The sequence below is a fragment of the Setaria italica genome, chromosome IV (assembly GCF_000263155.2).
Source record: "Setaria italica strain Yugu1 chromosome IV, Setaria_italica_v2.0, whole genome shotgun sequence".
Classification (NCBI taxonomy): domain Eukaryota; kingdom Viridiplantae; phylum Streptophyta; class Magnoliopsida; order Poales; family Poaceae; genus Setaria; species Setaria italica.
The window spans coordinates 35,083,417-35,110,609 of NC_028453.1; the positions used below are offsets into that span (position 1 = coordinate 35,083,417).

At 44.2% G+C, this 27,193-nt stretch overlaps 2 protein-coding genes and 1 non-coding gene across 3 annotated transcripts; 1 reads left to right on the top strand and 2 right to left on the bottom strand.

The window, feature by feature from the left end:
• Positions 1–2,937: 2,937 nt before the first annotated feature.
• Positions 2,938–5,827, bottom strand: LOC101752700. The gene is made up of 6 exons (XM_004965949.3): positions 5,667–5,827; positions 5,448–5,559; positions 4,038–4,389; positions 3,492–3,951; positions 3,364–3,407; positions 2,938–3,274 (listed from the first exon to the last, which is right to left on the bottom strand). The coding sequence occupies exons 3-6, from the start codon at positions 4,356–4,358 to the stop codon at positions 3,227–3,229; spliced, it is 873 nt and encodes a 290-aa protein (XP_004966006.1). The 5' UTR covers positions 4,359–4,389; positions 5,448–5,559; positions 5,667–5,827; the 3' UTR covers positions 2,938–3,226.
• Positions 5,828–12,431: 6,604 nt separating this feature from the next.
• Positions 12,432–20,689, top strand: LOC101753112 (ABC transporter A family member 8). Its single transcript, XM_004965950.4, has 18 exons — positions 12,432–12,608; positions 13,516–13,897; positions 14,099–14,175; positions 14,322–14,466; positions 14,918–15,037; positions 15,134–15,261; positions 15,671–15,829; positions 15,925–16,087; positions 16,169–16,294; positions 16,389–16,472; positions 16,635–16,996; positions 18,412–18,612; positions 19,016–19,125; positions 19,229–19,313; positions 19,560–19,688; positions 19,766–19,871; positions 19,989–20,077; positions 20,170–20,689. The coding sequence occupies exons 1-18, from the start codon at positions 12,516–12,518 to the stop codon at positions 20,467–20,469; spliced, it is 2,859 nt and encodes a 952-aa protein (XP_004966007.1). The 5' UTR covers positions 12,432–12,515; the 3' UTR covers positions 20,470–20,689.
• A 3,920-nt stretch (positions 20,690–24,609) lies between these two features.
• LOC101753514 lies at positions 24,610–26,007 on the bottom strand. The gene has a single exon (XR_002677293.1). It is a non-coding gene; the product is annotated as an uncharacterized LOC101753514 (transcript).
• Between the last annotated feature and the right edge of the window lie 1,186 nt (positions 26,008–27,193).

The following is a 27,193-nucleotide window of genomic DNA, read 5'->3' on the forward strand; positions in this document are numbered from 1 at the left end:
AATAGAAGACTGATTACTTGTTTCTTCATCAAGAGTTCTTTACCGTTTGGTCCTAAACTTATTTGAGACCAACCCATTTACTAAAGTGGGCACCTCCAGGAACTTCCTACTGGCTAAATCCAGCAAGCGGAGCCGGGCCACGCATTCGTGCAGAGCTTGACAACAAGCATCGCAAAGACAACGGAAATGAGCTTGTAATGTTGTCTCTTGGCATGTGCACTCTTGTCTTGACGAAAGATACTTTGTGATACTGACGACTATGCTAGCAATTGTCAGGCGACTATTACTGAACGCCTCCTCTTTCTGAACTGAGCATCATTGCCAACGGGGTCAAATCAGAGAGCGTCCAGATGATACGCGTCGTGATGATGTGTTTGTCGCTTGGCAAGAACGTTTCGCCGACTAATCAACTCTGCTTGTGGTGAAACATCGTGCCGCGGAGGAGATGGAGATGGAGATGGAAACCCCGCGCGGGTGATTCGCCGGCCATTTTGTCTGGCCAGCACACGTTCTCAGTCACGGAAGATCACTGGTATATCGATGAATTAGAGTGAAATGGACCTGTCCGCGCAGCAATCTGAGGTGGCGGAGTTTGAGTGCCACTCCTCCCGCTCGGCCTGAGGACGATTGGCGACAATTGCGATCCAATAATTGCGAGATGTATGCATCTGCCGCCGTGGCAATGCAGATGAGTGCATGCAGTTCCTGGGATGCTCCGTCGAGTGGTTGTCAGGTGCGCGCGCCCTCTCGGAGTCTGTTGGCCGATGCTGCTCTGCTCCGCACATGTCGTGATGTGGATGCCCCGCCGAACCGGGAGCATCCAACGTCCAGGTGAAACGTTTATGCAGAAGAGGATTAAGGCTGAGATGGCTATAGCGTAAAGGAAAGCAACTGATAAACCGTGGATCGGCTCAGAAACGCCATGTAATAACAAAGATAAGCTTCTTTTCGTGGCAGCCACCGCAATCCTCATTGGAGACGGCAGCAAGGCCTCCTTCTGGCACAGCGCCTGGATTCACGGCCAAAGGCCGAAAGACTTGGCCCCAAACATCTTCAGAATATCAAAGCGAAAAATAGTGCTACGTGATGCCATGCAAAATAGGCAATGGATCAAAGACATTGATCTACAGCATGACAGCTTCTCCATGAGTCACCTCCAGGAATTCATTGTGCTATGGCGTGCTTCGCAGGACATAGTCCTCACGCCTGGGATACAAGATGACATCACGTGGAAACTTATTGGAAATGGGATCTACTCAGCTCGGTCGCCTTACGATGGGCAATTCATAGGATCATCCATGACAAACTTCAAAACATTAATTTGGCGGCTTTGGGCATCGCAGAGCTGTAAGCTTTTCTTGTGGTTAGCTGTCCAGAACCGGCTTTGGACGACAGACAGGCTACAACGTAGAGAATGGTCTAATCAAACCCACTGCCCACTCTGCCGCTCAGAGTTAGAGACGGCGCTACACCTCTTTGCAGGATGCAGGTTCACTAAGTAGATTTGGGAGAATATTGTGACTTGGACGACAACCATCTAACCTCCTGAACAATTTGAAAGGAGCGTAACGTGAGAATCTTCAAGAGAAAGGAAGCCACGGTCGCTGCGTTGTTCACATAGATAAAGGACGAAGCACAGGGGTGGATGATGGCGGGAGCAAAGCATCTGTCCAAGCTCCTGGCACGAGTTTAATGTACATTCATAGGAGTTTTTTCATGTTTGTCGTACGTGCATAGAGGTTTCTTTTCCTCTTTACAGTGAGATGTAACTCGTTTTGAACCTTCTTTTTTTAATACAATTGGTACCTCTCCTGCCGGTTGTAAAAAAAATAGATACGTTTATGCATAAGATTAGCCATACGCGCTGACGCGCACGCTTATCGTCAACTCTCCGTCGTCTCGTCCTAGTCCGCTAGTCATCGTTGAATGGGAAGTCGCTTTCTGTCCTTTCAACAGGAGATCAAATTACGACGCTACCTGCAAATTATCGCAGGCGAACCGTACCGATCCACCAAGTTTGAGTGTGTTCAGTTCGTGGGCCAATAGTTTACGGCCAGATTATGCGTTCACTGGGGCGACCGCATCGTCCCAAGCCCAAACCTGACCGCTGCTTCCCTGGCCCACCAAGCTGCAACGGGACTTCGGAGGTGTGCCATGGAACAACATTCCTCCTTGAGATACCTGAATGCCAAACTTGATTATAAGAGTATAAGGTGCAACCCTATGTGTAAGATAAAGTGGTGCAATCTGCTATGTGGTGAATTTTGTTATATTCTTTTGTCCAAGCTGGATGGATGGAAGGGGATGGAAAGGGAGGCTAGTATACTTGAAATGCAGCAGGGGCAATTCCCCCCGATGCATACAACATGCCGCCCTGTCAGTTTCACTGGTCTATTCTCCGGTAGGTGTACACCCCTCTCGCATCTGGATCGTGACGTCGCAGCTAATCACGATGTGCAAGTTTGGCCTCGCATGAGGTGAGGTGATGGCCACAGGCCACATTTTCCAGCGTCTCGTCCTGTTGGCACACCTCAGTCAAGTCAGCATCTTCCAGCCATGGAGACCAATTCAAACATCAGGGATTGCACCTAAGAATTTTTCAAGGCATGCAGACGAGAACAAATGCTAGATGGAGCGTTAATAGTTACGGAGTAGGATCGATATAGAGGATTCAAATGGGGGCAATGAGCCCTCAGTGCACATGGCAAAATGCGTCTCATTAACGTAACCAGAACCAACATCTTGCGTGCCCTGCTCTGGATTCTGTGGACGATCCAAGGAACCCACATGATCACACAGTACAAGCTCGTACTGCCCCATACAGCATGAAACGTGAACACACGTGCGTAGAATTCAAGCATGGAATCAAGGAAGCAATTATCAATCATATACCCTGAACGAGCAGTATAAACAGGACACAAAGTCACAAACATCATGGGCAATTTTCTGTCAGAAATAATCACGCAAACAAATAAACTCAGCTATATTCAGATGCACGACTAGTACATACAAAGAAGCAAACTTAATGAAGGATTGAAGGAATACAAGCAATCAACCAACCATCAAAGCATAACGCTCTCTCCAAGACACGGTTCAGCAATCACAGAGAGAAAGCTCCGGTAACATATTAACAATCGAAACCAAAACAAGCAACCACACACTAATACTTCATCTTCAGCGATAAAAAGGGATTGAATCTGAAGTCGGTCGGGGGCTCGGGGCTGTTCTAGGCTTCTTGTGGAAGTCCAGCATCCCTGGGCATTTCAGCATCCCCCTACAACCAAAAGAAATCAATTAGCAATGGGGAAAAAACAGCCTGCTGCTCTCCTAAAAAGATTATCTCAGTCGTGTAGCCATATTTACCATGTTCTCTTTATCCTCCTGTGTAATCTCCATCACCACATCGGCTGCAAAGCAAACAGACAGTTAGCAAACGCAGTAAAATGCACATACGTTGCACTTACATAGTTACATCACACAAAGACATTTACCAGTATCTTGATCTGGACTGACAGCCAAAGACTCACTATCTCCATTGCTAACTTCCTGTTGACCCTTGGCCTGTTTCTTGGTTTTCTTACCAGCAGTCTTGGCAACTACTTCCTTTGCAGTGGTGTTTCTGGCTGGATTCCTGTTGTAGGAGCCTCTGACCCTTGCATCAGGCTTCACCTTCTGAATGTTCTCTTTCTTTCCTGCTTCCTTACTTTCAGTTGCCTCAGAGTTCAGTGACCTTGGCTTCAGGTTTCCATTGGGTGACACATTGGTGGTAGTGCGAGCAGCCTTGTCAGACTTTTTAGGTTGCTGTGAGGGCTCTGCAGAGATCTTCAGCTTCTCAAAATCCTCCACAATATCATAAACTTGAAGAATGTCCTTTACTGGGTCCTCCAATTCTGTTGCTAGACCATGCCGGGCAACATAGGACTTGAGTTCTTCCCTCATCCGGTCCAGAGGCTGTAAAAAAGTATGCACCATTCTAATATCATCTACGTAACAAAGTTAACTGATAAAAAAAAATTAAGTAAAGAAGAGATGCTCACCTCACATTCTGATTCAAGAGCAAGCTTAAAGAAGCCTAAGGAAACTGAGTGCTTGGAAGCAGCCTCTGCCAGCCTGATCTGTGTCATCCAGTACGAGATTGAGGAGAGCGTGCTGAACTTGCGCCTTGCAGTGGACATGGACACTTCTGATGTTGGAGTATCAAACCTTCCCTGGCTGTCTGATCTCTTAGACCGAATCCCAGACAACGGAGTAACAGTTCCAGAAGGAGTTGGCCTTGGGCTAGCTCCTGGCTTAGTTTGTATTGAGTGCCTCCGTGGAGGTTTGGCTGATTTATCCTTCACAGAAAGGTCAAGGCACATGCTCTTGCTGACATCTGAAGATGGTTTTGCCCTATATAAGGAATCAGATGAAAAATGCTTTGTTAGAGCAATCCTAGTACATATAAATGTTAAGTTGGAAGCTGACAGGTGCCCAGCAAAAATTCTAGACAATTGTAGGTAGATTGTCATAACACCAAACAATCAGACACTTAGTTTTGAAGCGATGTCCTGAAGATCTACTCTCTTGAAGGCTGACCGATGGTCTTCCCAGAAACTGTTTCAAATATTGATAGCTCAGCGTAGTAAATGTTCCTGAACCAATCAGTGTGTGACTACTAGGACATACAATACCTTAAGTTGTACTACATAAAAAGAAGACCCACAAAGAAATAGCACAGTATTTCTGTTCCAAATTAGCTCCTAGACATTCACTATTCGCGCAGAGCATTGAGCTCACAAATAGGCAAAACTACAGTACGGCAAGTGGGACTGCAAGATGGCATTTGACCAATCTCGATTAGGCCGCCAAAACTACAGGAATAGACCTGTCTCTTTTTTAACTGTTTTTAGTTCTTTTAACTAACTAGCCATAGGGACCAGGCTTGTTTTTTAGCTAAAAAAAGATATGTCACCAAAGTTGAACTTTCTCCATAACATTCCTTAACAGGAATCACGCCTACAACTTTTCACATGTCAACGAATGCATCATTACCACTATATATAGTCTCATACTGGCTAAAATGATCCTCAGTTGCTTTTGAAAATTAATTAGGTGTGGCAAAACCATTTGCAGAGCTTTCAGCTATTACTCGAGCACTAGTGAACAGATGGTTTGTGGGCGCAAGTTTTGAAGTGTAAAATATACAATACCGATATTTTTAGCTATTATTTCCAGTCATGACTAGAATTGAATTTAAATAGTGTCATCCAAATAGTCACATCTCAGTAACCGTTGCACGCAGCAAAGTGGCGCTCGAAATATATGCATGTACTAATCCTACAGAGCAGAATTACTACTAGTTCGAAACTACACCACCAGATTCAGACCGCACATAACAATCATGGATCTACGGATGAAATAATTTGTCTGCCACGGGGGGAATAAAAAGCAGTAAGGTGAAAAGGCACCTTCGCGGAGCGGAGATGGTGGGAGGCGCATCCGCCGCTGGGGACGCGGCCGCCTTCCCCCTGCTCGCCGACCGCAGCGGGTAGCGCAGCTTCGACGCCCTTGCCGCAGACCCTGCACAGAAGATGAAACGAAATCACCATCGATCGACACGCACGCATTTCGCCTAAAAAATCCACCGAATGACCGAAACCAATTACGAAAACACGGATCCGCCGTACCTCCGCCAGCCGATTGATCGCCGGAAGTGGCCGTCGCGCTGGAACCCCGCCGCTCGCTGGGCCTCGACCACCACGGGAGACGAGGAAACCGGCGACGCGAGATGGAACCTTCGAGACAGAGGTTTGGGCTCCGGGGTTCGAGGATTTCCTTTCGGTATTTCGTCGTCGGCGGAAGAGGGAGGCGTATAAATAACGGCGCCCGCAACCCCGCACGGCACGGAGGCGTACCCGCGGGCCCCAGAGAGTTAGCTGTCACGCCGGCGTGCGGGCCCCGTCGGTTTGTGCATCCGCCTGTCAGTGAGCGGAGGTCGCACGAGTTCCGTTGGCTGCCGTTCGAGTGGGACGGGGGAGCGGGGGGTATGGGGCCCGCCCACCATCCCGCGGCGCCGTTTGAATCGCGAGGCGCGGGGCGGGAAAAGAGGGGAGGGCCGGCCGTTGTCGAGGGCGACGCGTCGGCGGAGTTTGGAAATTCGAATTGCCTCGGTACAAGGGTGTTTACAGCACTCCACCCTATAAAATAACTTCACTTTATTAACTTCATTTTTTTACAGTTCCACTCCACCAACTTCATAAAAACATAGAGTTGCTAATTGCAGTGCTCCAGATCCATAAGAATATGTTGTGAATAGTATCTTTTTATCCTTTGTGAATAGTTCACATATCAGTCTCTTTTCTTTTCTCTCCCCCTCCTCTTCCTCTCTCCCATCCCTTCCTCTGTTCGGGGGTGGGCTAGCGGTGGCGGGCGACCGCGCTCAGCTTGTGGTGGCACTGCAGCCACACCATTCCATGTCAGAATTCAGAAACTAAGTACTGGCTTATAACTAGAAGTACCTGACAGATTGATCGATCTCTCGATTAACAAGACTGTAGGAGTACCCGGAGAGCTCAACGGAATGCAGTTCCAGGGAGGTTGAGCGGGAACGCCCTAAGGCCGCCCAGCAAGCCGACGAACCACGCATCCATCTCCTCTGTCAACGGTGACGGATCCATGCCCACGAACATCTTGCAGATATTCTCGAACGTGACCTATCACCAAATAGTGAATAGGCGATGCACCGGGATAATAATTGAAAAGAAATTCATCAGAGATGGCGATCAAATCGTCTGCTCACTTTCTTGGTCTCGACGGCGGCGGTGATGGTGCTCCTGCGCGCCCATGCCCACAGCACCGAGGCCACGTGTGGCTGGACGGCGCGCGCGATGCTCCACAGCGAGCTGGGCCGGTTCACGGCCTCGATGATGCAGGCGCGGAGCCTGGCGTGGTGAGCGCCGTCGGCGTTGAGGATGGTGGCGGTGGCGGTGCCCGTGGGGGGCGGCAGCGGCGGCGACGGCGAGTGGTTCTCGTTGGCGAAGGGCGTGGCCACCCGCTGCTGGCCGCGCGGGAATGGGGTCAGGGAGCGCGACCGTGTGGAGGAGGTGGCGGAGGCGCTGGAGAGGCGTGGGATGGAGAGGTACCGGGAGCTGACCTCCCGCGCGCGGCAGTGCAGGCGGTGCTCGGTTGTCGCCGGGAGAGGGGGAGAGGGAGGTGGTGGCGGCAGTACAAGTTCTCGTGCAGAGACGGAAGGACTATGGCGGCCACGGGGGGCATGGCGGCGTGACGGAGGGTTGGCAGCAGTGGCGCGGTCCATGGGGAACGATGGGAAAGAAGGACGGGAGAAGGGGAGGGGGCGACGGGAGGCCGAGCTTTTTTCTTTTCTCGAACTGGTATGTTTGGGTAATGAGTGGCAATGGTGGGTAAATACCCACAAACTCTATGAGGAGGTCTGAAACTGGAGTTTTTGGAGCACCACTTGAGGTACTCCACCAAAAACATGGACCCCCTAACTCCTCCTTTTTTCGGAGTTGGAGTTGGTGGAGCTAAACGTGTTTGGTTGCGAGTTTTTTAAAATTGGTGGAGTGAAACTAATTTTTCTGGAGTGGACTGCTGCCAAACATCCCATAAATATGGCATTTATCATGAGAGGGGTGGGCCGCAGGTGTGCGGTTATGCATTGCAGAAGGCGACAGATCAGCCGTTGTCACCTTCAATGGCTGGCCTGCAGCATGATTGGTGGACCGTGTGATGATCATTGGCCTATACGGGTGAAAGAATCGAGCGGAGTAACAACTTATTAGAGTTGGTGATGTCATCCATATGCAAAAGGGTTCGAAAAATAAAAAAGTCATAACTCTTGAACCGGACCTTCAAATCAAATTTCAATTGTATTATTAAATTTTTTTATAACAAGATCTTCTAAACAAGACCCCACTTGACTATGTTTGAAGAATATTTTTAAAAAATACTTTTTAGATACGGATTAATTAGTTATGAATATTACGAACAAATGCTTCAACACCACGAACAAATAACTATTTTCTGCGAACAAAAAATTCAACATGTTTTTTGAGTTCATATATTTTGTTTAATATGTATGATTATTTTGTTCCACGTGCTTGTATAATTTGTTCCACGTGTATATATCTCACAGAATATACGATGTATAGTATCCACCCAGTACCCGATTGCTCTAAAAAAGATAGAATGGAGTATGCATGCACAAAAGAAAAGAAAGTGATGATATCACCCACATGCTTGCGAATTGGAAGTTTAAAAAAGCCATAAATATTAAGCTGAATGCCAAAATTAAATTCCAGTTACACCACAGTCTTTCTGATAAGAACATCTTCAAAACAAGACCACACTTGATTATATTTAGATGATTTTTTTAAAAAATATTTTTTAAGTTAAAAATATTAATTTTAGTTACAGGGAACAAATACTTAAATAACTTGAACAAATTATTATTTCATAGGAACAAAACAAATAACATGACGAACAAATAATTATAAAATTTTAATAAAATATCGAACATCAAGAATTATGAGTTATATGATCCGAATAAAAAAGACATACAAATAATATTATATTATAACAAAATATTAAAAATTTAAATAGTAGAATATAAACATCAAGTTGGAAGATTTTCAGATACATACGCATTAAACAAATTATACGAACTCAAAGAACAAAATAATTGTACTTATTGAACAGTTACATAAACTAATCGAACAAATTATACGAATTAATGGAAAAAAATAACTATTTTCTGTGAACAAATAATTAAACATCATGAACAAAATAACAATACACTCCGAACAAAAAAATTCAAGGCACGAACAATTTATTATATAGTACAAAGCAGTAGCAACTGAATATGACGAACAAATACGTACACATTTCCGAACAAATTATATGAACTCATGGAACAATTGTACACATCGAACAAATTATACAACTTATATAGAAAAAACATACAATAATAAATTATAAAAATTCAAGAGAAAAAATTATAAACTTGAAATAAATTGTATTAAATTACAGAACAAAACAATTGTATGCACTAGAAAAAATATTACACGAACTCACAAAACAAGTATTAGATGGGAAAAGAACGGCCAAGTGAAATGGTAGAGGGAAGGAAGTAGAACATAAATAAATAGAAAAATAAATAAATAGAAAAATATGCATACAATTTCTAAAACATGAAAATAGAAAAAAATAGAAAGATCATAATTCTACATGAAATAGAAAGAAATGTATGAATAATAATACATAGCAGTACAAATAACATATTTGAGGAGTATAGAAGAAAAGAAGTAGAAAAATAAAAGAGAACTGAAATGAATTTAAAAGGAAATGAAAGTAAAAAGAAAGAAAAGAGGAAAAATAGTCATAATAGAATTGTATGAGCTTGCGAAATAAATTAACAAAAAAGTAATAGAAAAGGAGTAAAAAAAGAAAAGTCTCCGTAAGAAAAAAGGAAAAAGGATGGAAAAAATATGTTAACAGGAGAAGATAAATAAATAACGGAAAAGAAAAAATGAATGAAAGAAAACATACGGAAGAGAATGAAACAAAACGGAAAAAAGAAAAAAAACACGAACAAAAAGAAATTAGAGGCACCTCTCCAGCTCTCCCTTCACGTGGATAGCTAACTTATGCCGAACAACAAAACAATAGGAGGCGGACAGCTAACTTGGGCTGAAAATAAAAGAGGCTGAGTTGGGCCAAATTACCAACCAACCCATGTAGCGTCTTCGAGCGACAGACGGCTATATGTCGCCTGTCACCGAGCCGCAGGGAGATTTTAGGCCAGGACATGAGGGTTTAAGGGCTGTGGGCCCATTTTCATTACCTGGTCTCGGCGCCAGGTGTCATCAGGTTGCGCCCCGCCCACACTCCTCCGTGAACTATGTACGTTAACAGGCTTGGACCAACAGAATATTTATAATGGGCCATGAGCCCATGGTATGCTTGACCTTTTTCTCTGTGGCGTTAAGAATTTTCAATGTACTAGTGAAGCCTAAGTTCAGGCTATAGTCGTGCTACAAAACTATCTTATGCAATGCCATCTAAAATTTTAGATGGGGCAAGAAATTGAGTGAAGGGAGAAAATAACGTCGTTGTATCGCTTTCGTAATTGGAATTTAGGGCTATCAGACTTCTTCTGAACCATCGGGTAAGTTGTTTATTGACATGCAATTGATATAATGTTCAAAGATTCATCCGCTTCATACACAAACTAAGAAATTTTAAGATTACTATCAAACTATTGAAAAGACAAAAACCACTTAAATTGTCCTAGCTAGCACTATGTGAGAAGTGACAATGAAAGGTATTGTGTTGCACCCTTTCTTTTATATAATGGAGTAATCTTCCAGCTTCAATCTAGGGGGAATCGGTCCACGCTCCAAAATTATTACATATACTCCCTCTGTTTCAAATTAGAAATCATTTCAACTTTCTTGGAGAGTCAAAACATCTCAAGTTTGACCAAATTAATGCAATAAAATACTAATATTCATACCATTAGTTTCTTCATTAAATATATTTTCATAGTATATCTATTCGATGCTATAAATATGTGTGATCCTCTCTATAATTTTGGTTAAATATAAAATAGTTTGACTCTTCAAGAAACTTAGAATGAACTTATAATTTGGAACGAAAGGAGTAGTACTGCTACTTACCACTAAATAAAACTTTATAAATACAACTGTCTCAAAAGTCAATAGTTAAAGTATAAGGCCATTCATGTGAAATGAAGGGATGGAAACAGGGGCGGATCTAAAGGGGTGCTAGGGGTTCTAGCCCCCCCTATTGCCCAAGAACTCTATTGAATCAAAGGAAGAAGAGTAGGTGAAGAGAGAAAAAGGAACAAGAAAAGGAGGAAGGAGGATAAGGAAGAAAGAGCAAACCAGCGTATTACTTGTGCTAAATGACCAATTTTGGTTGCCTTGTGTCCGTTTAGTATGCGGATCATATATTGCGTTTAGCTGTGAATTTGAAGTTCTTTTAGCCCAATCACAAGAACTCTATTTGCTTATACCATAGTCAAAAACTGACGCTCTTTGTAAATTTAACGTCTACGTATTTCACTGATTACATTGGGAACCCTGTAACTCGCAGGAAACGTCGGTGGATCGAATTCTCCCCACCCCGGAAGGAATCCTACGAGTTTCCCGTGTTCCGATACTTGATTCTCCCACACCACGTGAGGAGATTTCCTCCGGATTACAGGCAGCGTGGCGCGACATGCGCTCTAACGCTGCTCGCTGTTCGAATAAGCTGTGCGCACGTTAACTCCATATGAAACTTCCAGCTGCTCAGGTCAAAAGGATAAACCCTGCAGCGTTGTATTTTTGTTGTATATCTTGCGAGTCAGAGCGGGCAAACCTGAGCCGCGGAATCATGCGGTCATCGCCTTGACTTTTACAGAGCGACGCAAAAACCAAATCCCGTTCCCATTCCGCGGGATCATGCGGTCATCGCCTCGACCGGTTGCTTCGCTCCAAAGAACAGTCTCGATCGTCAGCGCTCGTAAGTAATAATCAATTGGTAATCACCGATCACCAGCTTGACTGGTCTGGTCTGGTCCGGCCGGGGTCGTCGCTAGCAACTCGTAAACAAGTTTAACCGCTCCAACAACGAGCGTTTCTGTGGTCATCGACGAACCGCGCGCGTACAGCGAAAGTAACTGCGAGTTTCCGGTTAAGCACGGCCGTAAGAACGTGCTAGTTCCTGTGGTCAGGACGTAATGACGTTGTGATACCAAATCGTTGCGCGTGATGACGTTTCACTGTTGGGGAGCGCGTGAGGATCTTCGACTAGCTTTCAAGCATGACTAAATCATTTTAAAATATATAAACAACTAATGAAATTTGGACCCCGAATAAAAGATTTTTGAAAAATGAGGAATTAAGCCGAAGAAGGGTTCGACTGTCAACGAGGAATATTCATCATACAACTTAAAAAGTTTCAATAGGTTCGGCTTGAAAACCCCACACCCCTTCATCCCAAGTTCCGAAACCTTAAATCTAGTCCCTGACCAACTCACTTGGACCTATTGTATTTGCCAATTGTGACAAAAGACAAGAGGATGCTGCAAATATTTCTATTGCCATTGTCACCGAATATGAATCTCGATGCAAAATCCAAACACGAAATTTTTGGCTACTCGAAAAAGAAAAGGCAACGCCTAAGACTCGTTTGAAATGCAGGAATTTTCCGTGCGATCTCATCTTATACTAGTAGTTGGCAAATTCTTTTGCCCAACCAATAGTTCTACACCGGAGCAAGGTAGTAGAAGACCAAACGGGTTGACGAAAACAATTCTAAAAATATTTTCCTCTGTGGCGGGAAGCAGCATCTCCTCTGACTTGCAGAGTTGCAGGTGCCAATTGCCTCTATAAATTCCCCTCTTCCGATCTTAACGGCTAATCATAGTTGCTTCCTTTTCCTCCTTCTCCATTGAAGTCCACAGAGAGAGAAAGAAACAGCAGCGGGAAACCAAGAACTGCCGCCGCGCCATGGAACCGCACTCGGCCGCGGCGGCCGGGCCGAGGCCGCCGAGCTTCGCGTCGCAGACAAATGCCCTCCTGCGCAAGAACCTCATCTTCCAGGTCCGATCCCCAACTGCTCTGGCATTCTCCTTCCCTGTTCGTTTTCCTTTGAGGTTGCTTCATAGCCTCATAGGGAACATTTCTTGTGCAACTGCAAAATGGACACAGCGTTTTCGATTTCTGTTTTCTTGCTGCTGAGGAAGACTTTGATGGATTGCAGTTATTAGGGAATGTTCTTCTAGTCATGTTGCCACCATCTGCTCTATGGATACCATATTTTGTTTTGCCTAAATTGGGGTCTTGCAGAAAGTCGTGGGTTCAAAGTTACCTCTTATTCCCCTTCCCAGGAAGTAGTATTTGTTATTCTTCCTCTATAAATGGCGAAAAAAACTTTTATGCGGTTGAACCTCTATAAATGGAAGGTTTAAGGTTATCAGGGGCACAAACAATTATTCCCCAAGCTTCACAAATACGATTTATATCTTTTGCGCTTGTTGGAATCTGGGAATCAGTTGGTCAATCATCCTTTTGGCCGGCTGAGGGATTGGTTGGGTTGGGATGACGGGGATTAGGTCCAATCACTTCATGATAGTAGAGAATGAACTGATTTCCGTTCAAATTTGGAGGAATTTGGTCTATTTCGTGCCAAACCAAAGCATACCTCTCTGTTGATTAGGACTCGTTATAAGTTCAAATGGGTGGAATTTGGGGATTGGCACTGTGACGCTGTGTTCGTCTACAAGCTAAACGTCAAAAGTTGCTGTAAATGCCACCTGTGCTGTATTTTCTACTCTGCTGATGGTTTTTGCTTTGCGTCTATAAGCTAATAACATGCCAAGTGTTGCTTCCAGGTTTATTAATGGTAAAGTAGAATGTTCAAGTTGCATTTGCTATAGTTCCCTAATTATATACCGGTTGTATGAGTTTTAAGCTAACAGGTGGTGGTCCATGTTTCGTCACCTTGCAGAAACGTAATAGGAAGGAAACCATTCGGTTAATCATAGTTCCCATATACCTCTGTCTCATAATCAGCATTCTTCAAAGAGTCATCAACAATTTGCTGGATAAGCCGAAATTCAGGTGCGGTTGCCAGTGTGTTGATGTCAATGGGACAGGCCCTTGCCAAAATGTGTGTGGAATTCAGTACTCTACACCGCAACAGGCACGCAGCTGCCCCCTACCAAATCCTCCAAAATGGCCTGCTCTCGTGCAAGTACCCCTCCCAGAGTATCGTGCCGTGCAGGACTCCTCCAGTTTGTTCACAGGCCTCCCTGATGCATCATGTAGAAAGATTCAATCCTGCCCAGCCAGTATACCGTTCACTGGAGCAAACAGAACTCTATCTAATAGTAAGTAATTTGTACCATTTGCTTTTTATTCCCCACAATTAATGTTGGGTCATTAGTAAGAAGTACCTTTTTTTTTTGGAAGATGCTTTGTTTCAAGTAACTAAGGAAGTAAGCGTTGTGTCACTTATTTGAAGACCCTTTTAAGGTTTAGTTTATTAACCATGTTCCTCAAACAGTCAACTTTACCCCTTTGTTTGACAGGTATCATGCAGAACTTGTTCACAGGCTCACCGCTTTCAAATCTTTCTGATTACACAAGCATATCCAGTCTTCTGCTTGTAAGTTAAAATCGCTGCACTAGTACTTCTATGGATGTTTCTTTTACGAGTTTCTATGAATGTTTTATTATGATTTTCTATGACTATTCTTTTTTCAAGAAAGAAACAGAGGAAAACTTTCTTTTTGACATATAAATAAATTCCAGGGTACAGATTTACCAGGATTTACTACGGGCTTCGTTGAACCTGCTTTTGTCTCAGATCGACCCATATATGTTCTTGAACAGCAATGCAAGTCCAGTGATTCAGTTACAGTCCCAATTACTGTTGGTTCCGTTAACGCTCAGAGAGGTATTGTACTCCTTCCTTGCTTTTTAGTAGAAAATAGTGGTCCCTTGAGAAAAAAGTTGGCGCACATCACGTCCTTAACATGGGCCTTACTGGTTGGCAGAGTCTGAGGAATCATATTAGCTGGTTGTTATCGTTTTCCTATATATAAAGAAATGGCAAACAAATCAGCCAGCCAATATGATTCCTCAGACTCTGCCAGTATTATTTGTTTGCAGAAATTCAATGATTTGTTTGCCTTCCTGGTTGGCAGAGTCTGAGGAATCATATTATTAATTATCCTGCCAGCAACACATTTTTCCAGAATTTGTCTTACCATCATAAATCATTGAATTTCTGCATTCCCACAGTGTCTCCATCCTCTTATGTATGCCATCCTTATGTGTTTCTTATCTTGTTGGGGGTGTTTGGTTGAAAAACATTTCAATTTGAATCTCATACTTCTGTTTAGCAGAGATAAAATGTGTCCAAGGTTTACCATTGTGGCGGAACAGTTCAAGAACAATTAACGATGAAACATTCCTGGGCTACCGGAAAGGGAAAACCGTACAAGGGATAAATGAAATTGCAATGGGTATGTCACCTCCCTTACCTATGCTGATAGTGCAACTGTTTATGAAATGTGGGCATTAAAAAGAACGAGTAATTCTAACAACTACTGGTATTGCAGCCTATGATTTCCAAGACTCACATGAGAAGCAGTTTAACGTGCTTGCTTTATATAACTCAACTTATCAGAACGTCTCTTTTATTCCAACGCCATTTGGACTTCTGCGCATTCCACGCTCATTGAATGCGGTGGGTGTCATTTACTTCACTGATATAGACTTTTCTCATTTACTTGCCTATCAAACCCGCTGAAAAAGGTTGCTTTTCTGTGCTACTCTGTAAACTGCTAACCATTTCACAGCATGATCCATGAAGAAAAGGCAACCATAAGTCTAGAACAGTTGCAATACCATAAATAGTTATTCAAAGGATGAACTGATGAGCATGCATAGCCACATATCTTTTTAATATTTTGTGTCTGATTTATCTATAACTTTCTTTTTTTATTTTAGGATGATGAAACCGATCTCATTATTGCTAAATTAGTTTCACCTTTTATTCTAAAAGATACATTATTGCTCTTACTTGGCAATATTACTCATTTGAATCTATACACTCGTTTCCCCTCAAATAACATATTATCTTGACATCTGTTCAGGTCTCAAATGCCTATCTCCAACTTGTACAAGGTTCAGGGGTTAAAATGTTACTCGACTTCACCAAAGAAATGCCTAAGCAAGCCACTCGCGTCACATTTGATTTTTCTGCTGTTGTCGGTCCACTGTTTTTCGAATGGGTTGTTGTCTTGCTTTTTCCGGTATGATGTTATTGGAGTTCTATTTTTTTGCTGGTGACATAAAACATTATGCTTATGCATGATGGAAATATTGAAACTCTTAAACTGTAATTTAGGTTATGCTGACATACCTTGTATACGAGAAGCAACACAAACTCCGAACAATGATGAAAATGCATGGGCTTGGGGATGGCCCTTACTGGATTATATACTATACATACTTCCTTATTTTCTCCACAGTGTATATGATCATATTTGTCATTTTTGGATCCGTCATAGGTAGGATATCCAATAATGATCGTCTTAACAAAATAGTACTTTGTTTGAGGTTGTTTATCTAATTCACTTATTACTTTGCAGGTGTGAACTTTTTCAAGATAAACAGTTACAGTATCCAGTTTGTTTTCTTTTTCAGCTTCATTAATCTGCAAATTGTATTGGCCTTCCTAGCTTCATCATTCTTTTCGAAAGTTAACACCGCTCAGGGTAAACAGAACTGCAACAAATTTGTTTCCATGCTCATAAAAATTTCTTCAGTTCGGAAAGATATATGATGTTTCTGCTATCTTGCTTCTACCAGCAATTGCGTACCTGTACATATTTGGGTCAGGGTTGATCGCAGGAAATCTTATTCGCAATTTTATTGAAGGTGGAAAAATCCCAAGTAAGTTTAGCAATTCACATGGCTGTATTGTTGTCATAATCATGCATATAAGAAAAATAGGGGCTATCTTTCCTGCTCCTGATCATCCTTATTTTCCTAGGCGTAGTTCTTCAATAAACCATTTTTAAGTTATAGCATAATATTTCCCCTGTGCTATTACAGGACACTGGATTACAGTTCTGGAGATAATACCTGCATTTTCTTTATATCGAGGACTATATGAGCTTGGACAATATGCTATTACCGCTTCAGAAACAGGAAGCCATGGCATGCAATGGAGTGATCTGAATGACCACACGAACGGAATGAGAGATGTTTTAATTATTATTATTTTAGAATGGTTGGTTTTGCTTCCTATTGCATATTATTTCGACCATGCTGCTTCAGTTGGACACACATCTAGTCCTCTTTCCATAATCAAACGTCTCCTCAAGAAGGGCCACGCTTCGAGAAGGATAACTGTTAATGAAATAGCTGATAAGGAGGTTCAAGTAGAAATGGAGAAGCTAGACATTATCACAGAAGTAAGTTTCTTATTTTGTAGTTGTTTGTTTCCCTTTTTCTTGCACTCAATCTATTTCCCACCTCTCAGCATTGTTTAAGTTTACTTTAAAATTTAGATTTACCTGTAATGAATTCTTTTTATCGCTACTGCTACACAAAATAATTACATATATTATTGGAAAAAGTTCAAATTACTCCCCCCAACTATCACCAAAGTCCACATAACCCCCTAAACTACAAAACTGTTTATTTAACCCCTTAACATTCTAAAACCAGCTCATTTTCCACCTTTTGTACCAAACTAAAACCAGTATTGGTCATGTGGACTTGTTTTTATGACTATGGTGGCCACATCATCAACCATTGTCCACGTCTGCACCTAGGAGGCATCTTCCTCGTGTTACACCTCCCGTGTCGTTGCTCTTGTGCCTTCAACACTGCTACCGATATAATGCTCGTCAGCCCCACATCGCTGCTGGAGCCTGGAGGCGCATTTCTTGTCTGCGACCATCGCAATGCATGCCTGAGCGGAGATGCTCCTGGCGTTGTCACTTGACGGAGATTAGGACAAGGAGGTTGCAGCGCAGCTCTCCATGATGGCCCAATAGCGCCGCTGCAGGGGCAGCACCCACGCCGTGGTCGGCAAGGTCACTGCTACCATGCCACGCAGCTCCAAGTCAAGGCCGTTCAAAGGCGTGGAGAAGCAGCTGGTTCTGAGCTCAAAGCTAGTGGCGCTTGTTATGTGGAAGAGGCTCTGGTGCTTGCCGATTTAACAGAGATGGAGATGGAGGAAAGGAACCATAGGATTTGCTGGTTGTGGTGCCGATGTTCTGCTCGACTGCTCGAGCAAGTAGGGAGCACAGATAGGAAATAGAAAGGGAGAGTGAGTGGCGGTGGTGGCTCTGGTTCACTAGTTGCTTGATGCTTGGAGAGAGTGGAGACGCAGCTGCAGCTGTCGGTTTAGAGGCCATGGCCTCCTGGCTCGAGCGTGACACTGACACACAATAATTTGTTCCTCGACCCCTTTTGCGCCTACAGCTTGACTGGGACGCATCAAATCTCATTACAGAGCCGAAGTAGTTGAGGGAGTGAAATACACCCACCCATTCATCAGCGCATGGTAAGCGCGGGCAAATGTTCATGACGTGGCCATCCCAGTGATCGAAAATAGCGAAACCACTGCGCACATGATCAAAACCAGTTTTAGTTGTGTAGCAAAGGTGAAAAATAATCTGGTTTTAGAAAGCCAGGGGGTTATGTGGATTTTCGTGATAGTTGGGGGGAGTAATTTGGACCTTTTCCTATATTGTTTTGGGGAAAAAATTAGTCTGTACTGCAACTTCATTCATTTTATATGTGAACAAATTTTGCATCTCAGATGTCACTGTACTGCATTATTGTGCTGACAAATTACCATGATATGGTTTCACTGCAGAGGGAGACTGTTGATCAAGTGCTACAGCAACAAACTAGTGGCTATGCTGTGGTCTGTGATGACCTCAAAAAAGTATATCATGGAAAAGATGGTAACCCTGATAAGTTTGCAGTTCGGGGTGTATCACTTGCTTTGCCTTATGGAGAGTGTCTTGGTATTCTTGGTCCTAATGGAGCTGGCAAAAGCTCTTTTATTAGCATGGTTTGTCATCAGATCCCTCCACATAAAAAAAACTCGAATATGCAGGAGAACAACATATCATTGCATTAAGATAGCCATACAGCACACACACACTTGCCCCTAAGTGTGTCCAAGTTAATCACGCATAAATAGAGATTAATTTATATTCCTTTCTATCCAGCCCTTTATTTTTGTTTGAAACATGTTAGTTACGATTTTCTTCATACTACCACTATTTTTCCTTGCATTGCTATCTTCTCCTATATTTTCTTGGAGTTACACATTGCTGGGAAATTTAACCATGCTTTATTGAACCAAAAACTCCATTTTCATATTTCATGGTGTAGGCTATCAAATGTCTTGTTTCTTTTTTGTTTCCCCAAACCATATCGTGTTACTGATCCATCCTTCTTGTGCCTGGCAGCTGATTGGGTTTGTAAAGCCAACATCAGGAAATGCATTTGTACGGGGTTTCAGCATACAGAGTGACATGGAAAATATATACAACAGCATGGGGGTTTGCCCACAGAATGAGTAGGATATGCATCTCTTTATTCCTGATATGTGCTGAGTAATATTTTTGTCCGGGACAAAAAAAAAATCAATTTGAACACTGCTACCTTTATTTGGAATGCAGTATGCTTTGGGAGACGCTAACTGGCAGGGAACATCTCCAGTTTTATGGCCGACTGAAGGGCCTTAGTGGTTCATCTTTGGATCTCGTATGTGGTCACATGTTCACATGTATTTCCGGTTGCTTACTGCATAATTTAATAATGCAATAGCATTGTGTTCGATAAAATAATGCAATAGCATAACCTTTTACATGAAACTGATCTGGTCTTTTGGATGCCTTTAAATCATTTGTTATTTAAATTAGCCTATAAGATTGTAGAAAACAGCCATGCACTTCTTTTTTGGACCTTCAGCCTTGAGAACAAAACTTACCACAATGACAATGCTTGCAGGCCGTTGATGAGTCTTTAAGGAGTGTAAATTTGTTTCATGGGGGTGCTCCAGATAAGCAAGTCAAGAAGTACAGCGGTGGCATGAGGAGGCGCCTTAGCGTTGCCATCTCGCTGATTGGAGATGCTAAAGTATTGCTTTCTACAGAATCTAACATTTCCACAGGTCCACAAGTAGTTACCGCTGACACTTTGCAATTGCGCCTCAGGTCGTGTACATGGATGAGCCCAGCACTGGATTAGACCCAGCTTCAAGGAAGAGTCTCTGGAGTGCAGTGAAGCAAGCAAAGCAGGATAGAGCAATCATTCTCACAAGTAAATGTTCAGACTTGAAAACTTTGATCATTAGCTAGCTTGCGCTTGGCCATAAATTCCTCTCCTGTTGTAGTATTAATCTCTGATTTTTGCTCTTACTTTTGTGCATCTTCGTAGCACATTCCATGGAAGAAGCTGAAACTCTTTGTGACAGACTATGTATCATGGTCGATGGAAGTCTGCAGTGCATAGGCACGCCCAAAGAGGTATTTTTTTCCACACCACAAGACTATCTGATGATCGAATGCGACGGCTTTGTTGAAACGAAGGTTAACACAAAGAATCGATCATGTGGCAGCTCATAGCTAGATATGGAGGGTACTATGTGCTGACGATGACGACACCGCCCGAGTTCGAACAAGAGGTCGAAAATCTGGTGCGCAAGCTCTCACCAAGCGCCAGAAAGGTTTACAATCTATCAGGGACGCAGAAGTACGAACTGTTGAAGCAGGAAGCGAGGATCGCTGATGTGTTCATGGCCGTGGAGAGCTTCAAGAAGAGGGTGGATGTCCAGGCCTGGGGCCTCGCCGACACCACCATGGAGGACGTGTTCGTGAAGGTCGCCAAAGGGGCGCAGCGCAGCGAAGAACTCTCGTAGTCTGCAAGACTGCGAGGGTAAAGGCCTGCAGCCTGCTTGGTGATGTTTTGCTGTACATAATTCATACTTTCTTCTAGCTGGTAGTTTGTTTTCCTCGCTTTTGTCAGCAAGGATTCTTAGGATCAAGTTGTATGTTTTTGGTCATTCGTCTTTTGCTAGGTAGGTGACGTGTGTGTATATTGATCGTTACATTATAAATTTGCATCATCACGTGTGTCAACATTCCGTTTGGTTGCCTGGCTAACTCCTAGCCAGGTTCCCCGTAGCTAGCCAGCTCATATTTGGTTGCTTGTTTAAGCCTCTTAGCAGGCTATCCTAAGACAAGGAGGGGGTCTTAGACAGGCTTGCTGGGAACGCTAGGCCCGGCGTTTCCATGGATCTAGGCTCCGCGCAGGCACCCCTCGAGTTGACTCACCTCCCAATCTTCTATTCCCCCACATTCTCTTCTCTCCGCCCATCACCTGCATGGAGGAGAGGAGCTTGCCCACACGATCGGCGGCAGACCCACGTGGAGGAGCTCGCCCGCATGACCGGAGCTTGCCTGCAAGGTGGGCAGCGCCCTTGCACGGTGGAGCTCGCCCGCACGGTTGGTGGCGACCCCGCGCGGAGGACCTTGCCTGCACAGCCGGCGGTGGCCCCGCACCGCGGATCTCACCCACCGGGAGAAGCCAAGCGGGAGAAGGAAGAGGAGGAAGGTAGAGGGCAGTAGCGCAACAGGAAGCAGAGCAGAAGGCGGAGATGAGTGGAGGGTGTCGTCAGAGGTGATGAGGAGGGTGTGGCCGGAGGTGGTGGAGAAGAGAAGAAGAAATAGGATGGTGTCAGTGTTTCGTACCGCTGACTAATGATTGTATGCCACGCTCTTCTCACTTCCGATGGCTTGCACACAAGAGAGAGGAATTATACTGGTTCGGGAAGATCCTTACGTCTAGTTTCTGCAGGAGTCGTTTTCCTTGGATCGATTGCGTTGGGCTTACAACGGGATGCTTACAAGTAAGTGTTCATGCGATGCGTGTGTGTAAGTGCGTTGGATTCGAGAGAGCGAGAGAGAAGGCCCGGTAAAGGGATCGGGAGACACGTTTTTGGAGAAAGGAGGGAGTTCCCCGACCTAGGAGGTCGGGGGTTGTGGTGCGATCGGGGTTGTCTAGCCTCCCTTGACGTTGTGGGGCCTCCTTGCCCTATCCGCTTCGTCAGTCATGGGCTTCACGTGCCTTGTACGGCGGCTCATGTGCGGCGTGGGCTGCCTACACACGATCAGGCCTGCTCCACGGCGTGCCTCTGTCCCGTCTGCCAATCTCGGGACGGACACTATTGTTGACGTCCGTACCTAGGATGAGTAGGTGAGCCTTGGTCAGTGGTCTCGACGAGGCGTGCCGCTTCTCCCGGCTTTCCCCGACCTCTCCAATGTGCTCACAGCTGCTCGACGCCATGACACCTAGGGTCCCGCCTTGCCTGCGGGCCCGTACTAGGCCTGGTGTGGCAGTCTGGCTTTGATCTCGACAGGTCAACCCAGCGGGGAAGGTGATGATGATGCTGGGGTGCGTGAGCACGTACGGGCTGTGCTGCCTCGTCCCTTAGGTCGTCCTGGGCGGTCCAAATGGTGTAGCCTCACCCTCAGACCCTCCGGTTAAAGATCGACGCCTTCTGCAAGATCATCCTCCGGTTAAAGGTCAACCTCCTCTTTTAAAAAATCCAGTAATGTCTAAAGTTCCTGAGCACAATGTTTTCCTAATTTTAACTTATAAACTGCTAAATGTTGGTCCACTTAATAAATGCTCCACATGCTCTTATCTCCTTCCCTGTGCTTCTTTCCTTTCTTCTCTTCTCCTTGGTAAGGGTAAGGGTGATGTATAAGGACCGAGGCTCCCATAATAATAGGAGTAGTAAGTATCATATTAATGGTAATGGAACCGGTAGGAGTTAAGGTGGGTCCCATAGGATTTTGTGTTTATGTTCATTTTATACATAGTGAGCACAAAAAGTAGTGTATTTTATTCTTTGTTTTTTTAACACGCAACTGTCTGGCATGTATTGATCTTCTCTTATGTACATTCCACATGCCTATGGAGTTATGGACTACTTAAGCAATTAACATTGCTATACAGACATCTTGTTCAGTGTATATAGCTAGTCCTCGTAGTGTATTTCTTGCATAAAGATCATTTTTTAACGCATCGTGACTGTCCTAACCGTTTTCATTCGCTTGCTTCTACCTGCTCTGGATCTTTGTAGCATCAAGCAGCCTGCGAGGGACGTGGCTGTGGCAGAGCGCGCATCATCGATAAGCGGACGACCATGGCGAACTTGGTACGGAGCAACGGTGGCGGCGAGCCGGCGGGAATACGAGCCGGCCACCATGAGGTTGGAGTGGATTTTTGTTTTCCTCCAATACGAACTTTCCTTTGAATTTTCAGGCACACCATCGTTTGAATTCCTCCTCTCTCGTTGCCCCGTGCGTGACCGGCCGGAGGAAGCTTTGACGTTCGCCCACGTTCGTGTCATGGTGCGTGCCTGATTTTAGAGGTCGGCCTCCGCTGGGGTTATTTCGCCGCACAGCAGCCGTTCCTTTGGAGTTCTGTTTGGCCGAAGGCCGCCGCGGCGCCAAGATCATCTTGCCGCCCAATAATGCCTGATTCAGAGCTCCACACTAGGTGCTGAGCAGCAGTGGTCCACTTGTCCACTAATTTTTTTTCTAGTGAGTTTTTTTTTTGCTAATCTGGATTTTATTATCGTGACTTCTGAGTGAATTATATGTCACAGCTCACATCAAGCGAAATAGTCATGATTTTTTGCATAATAAAGGCAGCAACAAAATAATACTACTCGAATAAAACTCAAGGAAATATGAAAGGGTTTTGCTAAGGTACTCCCAAATGAGCGCGGTCTGTCGATCTAATGACATATTACCTGTAAGGAGTAATAGGTTTGATATTTATTATATGTATTTTTAAATCCGAAAATAGGAAAATATCTGCATCTAACAGCCATGCAATTACCATGCAATTACCGATTAGATCTTTTTGCACCCCCTCCTGATGTGATAATGACCATTTTGCCATTTTCTAGAGAAAATGACAGCTGTTGTGTTGCCCCCCTATTATGAACCAACCGGTAAAAAAAACGACAACAGAGAGAAGAACAGCTCTAAAAATAAGAAAATATCTGCATCTAACTGCCATGCAATTACTGATCAGATCTTTTTGCCCCCCTCCTGGCGTGATAATGACCATTTTGCTATTTTGTAGAGAACATGACAGCTGCTGTGTTGTCCTCCCGATTATGAACCAACCGGTAAAAAAAAGACAACAGAGAGAAGAACGACTCTAAAAATAGGAAAATATCTGCATCTAACTGCCATGCAATTACCGATTAGATCTTTTTGCACCCCCTCCTGATGTGATAATGACCATTTTGCCATTTTGTAGAGAACATGACAGCTGCTGTGTTGTCCCCCTGATTATGAACCAACCGGTAAAAAAAAGACAACAGAGAGAAGAACGACTCTAAAAATAGGAAAATATCTGCATCTAACTTCCATGCAATTACCGATTAGATCTTTTTACCCCCCTCCTGACGTGATAATGACCATTTTGCCATTTTGTAGAGAACATGACAGCTGCTGTGTTGTCCCCCTGATTATAAACCAACCGGTAAAAAAAAAGACAACAAAGAGAAGAACGGCTCTAAAAATAGGAAAATATCTGCATCTAACTGCCATGCAATTACCGATTAGATCTTTTTACCCCTCTCCTGACGTGATAATGACCATTTTGCCATTTTGCAGAGAACATGAAAGCTGCTGTGTTGTCCCTCTTGATTATGAACAAACCGTTAAAAAAAAAAGACAACTGAGAGAAGAAGGGCTCTACATTTTTTCCATCTGTACGTGATTATGGGCCCAACTGTCCGCTTCAAAAAAAAAATCCCTCTGCCACGTTCTTTTTTTTACATAAAACATTGAATGTAATCGTGTAACATGAAGGTGTGACTACTTACAAAATTTTTTTTGAATGTAATCGTAACATGATCATGAAGGGAATTCATGTCGATTTATAATTTCGTGAATATTGGTAAATTGATCAATATCATGACATTCAACTGCACAGGTTCTGCTAATTTCTTGTCAATCTTGAAAGCATGGGAGAAATAGATGATCACACGATGATTTCATTGATAAAAAATGATACATATACACACTACCAGAAAATAGATGGTTCATGTCGACCATAGATAAATGATATATACCTCCAGAACCATGCATGATTTGTAGATCTGCATGCATGAATGCATACAAGATAATTACTATTTTACGAGTAACAAATCTTTTTTGTTTTTTATATTTTAAATTGATTTCTCCCTCAAAAATCTTGAGATTCAGTTGAGATCTTACCTCCTGGAAGGTAACTGGAGTACCTTAGCATAGCCCCAATACGAAAATGTCTAAATCAAGCAATAATCTTATATGTAAAAACCGGATATGATGCATGCATCCCCTCGATCGATCATGGCCAGGGCCCAGGGGTTCCCGTTTATCACTTGGATGATGTCGCTACCGAGACTAACGCGAGTCAGCGATGTTGTTGGCGAGCTCCATCCCGAGGATGCCCAGCTCGATCCCGCTGCTCGTCGCCGACGACCCCGCCTCCCCGGGCGAGCGCCGCCGCAGCACGCCCTTCATGATCGGTACGCTCGCCTCCAAGACGCTGCCGTCTTGATAGGCCTCCTCCCAGCTCTGGACAGCGACCTTCTTCAGCACGCCACGTGCAGGTACCCTTCCGCGCCGTTGTAGCGCCACCGGTACGCCCACAGCTTCCTGCTCGACGAGAAGGTCCTCGCCTTCTCGCCGCAGACGACGCAGCGGAGCCTCGCCTCCCCGCAGAGCTGGACGTGGTGCCCGTCGTGGAGGAAGCTCTCCATCCTCAGCGCCGCGCAGCACGGGTGGAGGTAGAGGCCCTGCTTCTTGTTGGAGCAGTGGTAGACGAGCCCTGATGCAGCGCAGCCGCAGGCGGTGCAGGCCGGGGGCACCGCCGCCGCCGCCGCCGCCTCGGGGAGGAGGAGCTTGAACTCGAGGTCGTCGCCGAGCAAGGGGTGCTTCAGGGTGGGCTCCGCGAGGGCGCAGCACTCGTGGAGGTCGAAGTCGCAGCCGCCGCCGCACCGGTACCGGCGCCCCTTGCCGCCGCCGGGCTCCTTGCAGCCGTCGCACCAGAACGGCTGTTCGCCGGCGGCGGCAGGCATCACCAGCTTGAGCCTGTGCGTGGGGTGGGCATCGAAGGAGATCTCCGGTGGGGGATCCTTGATCATCTTCATGTTGTTTGGCTTTGCTTGATTTTGCTTCTTCGTTCTCCGCCTGAAACTCCTCCAATTATATACAGATAGCTATTTGCTGAACCCAAGAAAGAAACCTTCGAATGGGTGACTAGCTAGGTCAAGAGTCAAACAAACACACGCGCGCGCGTGTGTGGCACACCGTGTGCTACTTTTCTCCGAGCTAGCAGGTCCCTGTTTAGGAGTATATACTAGTCAGGTTTGCGTGCGATGTTCGTCTATACGAAAAATGTTAACTTCAGATAATAATGAAATACGAATTCGTTATCTTACTATACTCAAAGTTGATCGGCATTCACATCAATGCATCGAATCAAATAAATAAATAAAATATAATTTGAAATCAAATTGACCGCATCCAATATTTAATGCAAACAATTTATTTAACCATAAAGGTCATTCGAGCATTGTATAATTTTTTTCTTAGAAGTTCACTGACTTTTGGATGTTAGTAGATATAGCTGATGGATTGACGTGATATGTTATACTGATTCTTGATTCTAATAGGGGTAAAAGATAAATTTAGCAATAAATGAAGAATTCAATCATATTTTGCGAGTTTATGAAGTGAAAGCAAATTCAAAAAGTAGTAGAGCTACCACATGAACGTAGTATACAAAGTTTAGTTATTATTTTTATACATAGAAAATAATTAAATATATTTTATACTTTCCATACAATATAACTGCAAATAATGGGAACCGTCATGGATAATTTTTTTAATAAAATATAGCACCGTGGATCCCACCAAACAATATGCGGGTCCAATACGGGCCTACAATCAATGGTCACCGCCTAATAACCCCACTAGGAATTGAACTGGACCGGTTTTAAAGTCTGGCAGTGTCGGAGCAAATCACAAGATCATACGATGTCAACAGTAAGGGCACTGGACCGTTAAAAAAAAATAAAAAAACAGTAAGCGCACTGGATGAGTCGTTAGCAATAGGAATGTTTTTTATGAAAGTGGTGCAACACAAATTTGGGGGGCAGGGATGTAATACAATCATGGAGATAGCACTCAACCAGTCAACTCTACCGTACCAGGAGTACTACCGTAAACTTCTCAGATGGGCTTTTCACATGATCTATCGACCAAATTACAATTACAAATACACGTACAAGTATGTGTGCCCCGATCAAAATAAATTAGTACTCCCTCCGTCTCAAATTATAGATCGTTTTGACTTTTTCTACGTTTATAGATATTTATATGCATCCAGACATATATTATATTTAACCATAAAAGCCAAAACGTCTTGGGATGGCTCCTCATACCAGCTACCAACCGAACATGACACCAAGGAACGACAGCACGCTCAGGACCAGCAGGCAGAAAGTGGAGAACGCCAGGACCCTCGACGCTGCCTGAACATCCGGCTTATCCGTGGGGATCGGCGGC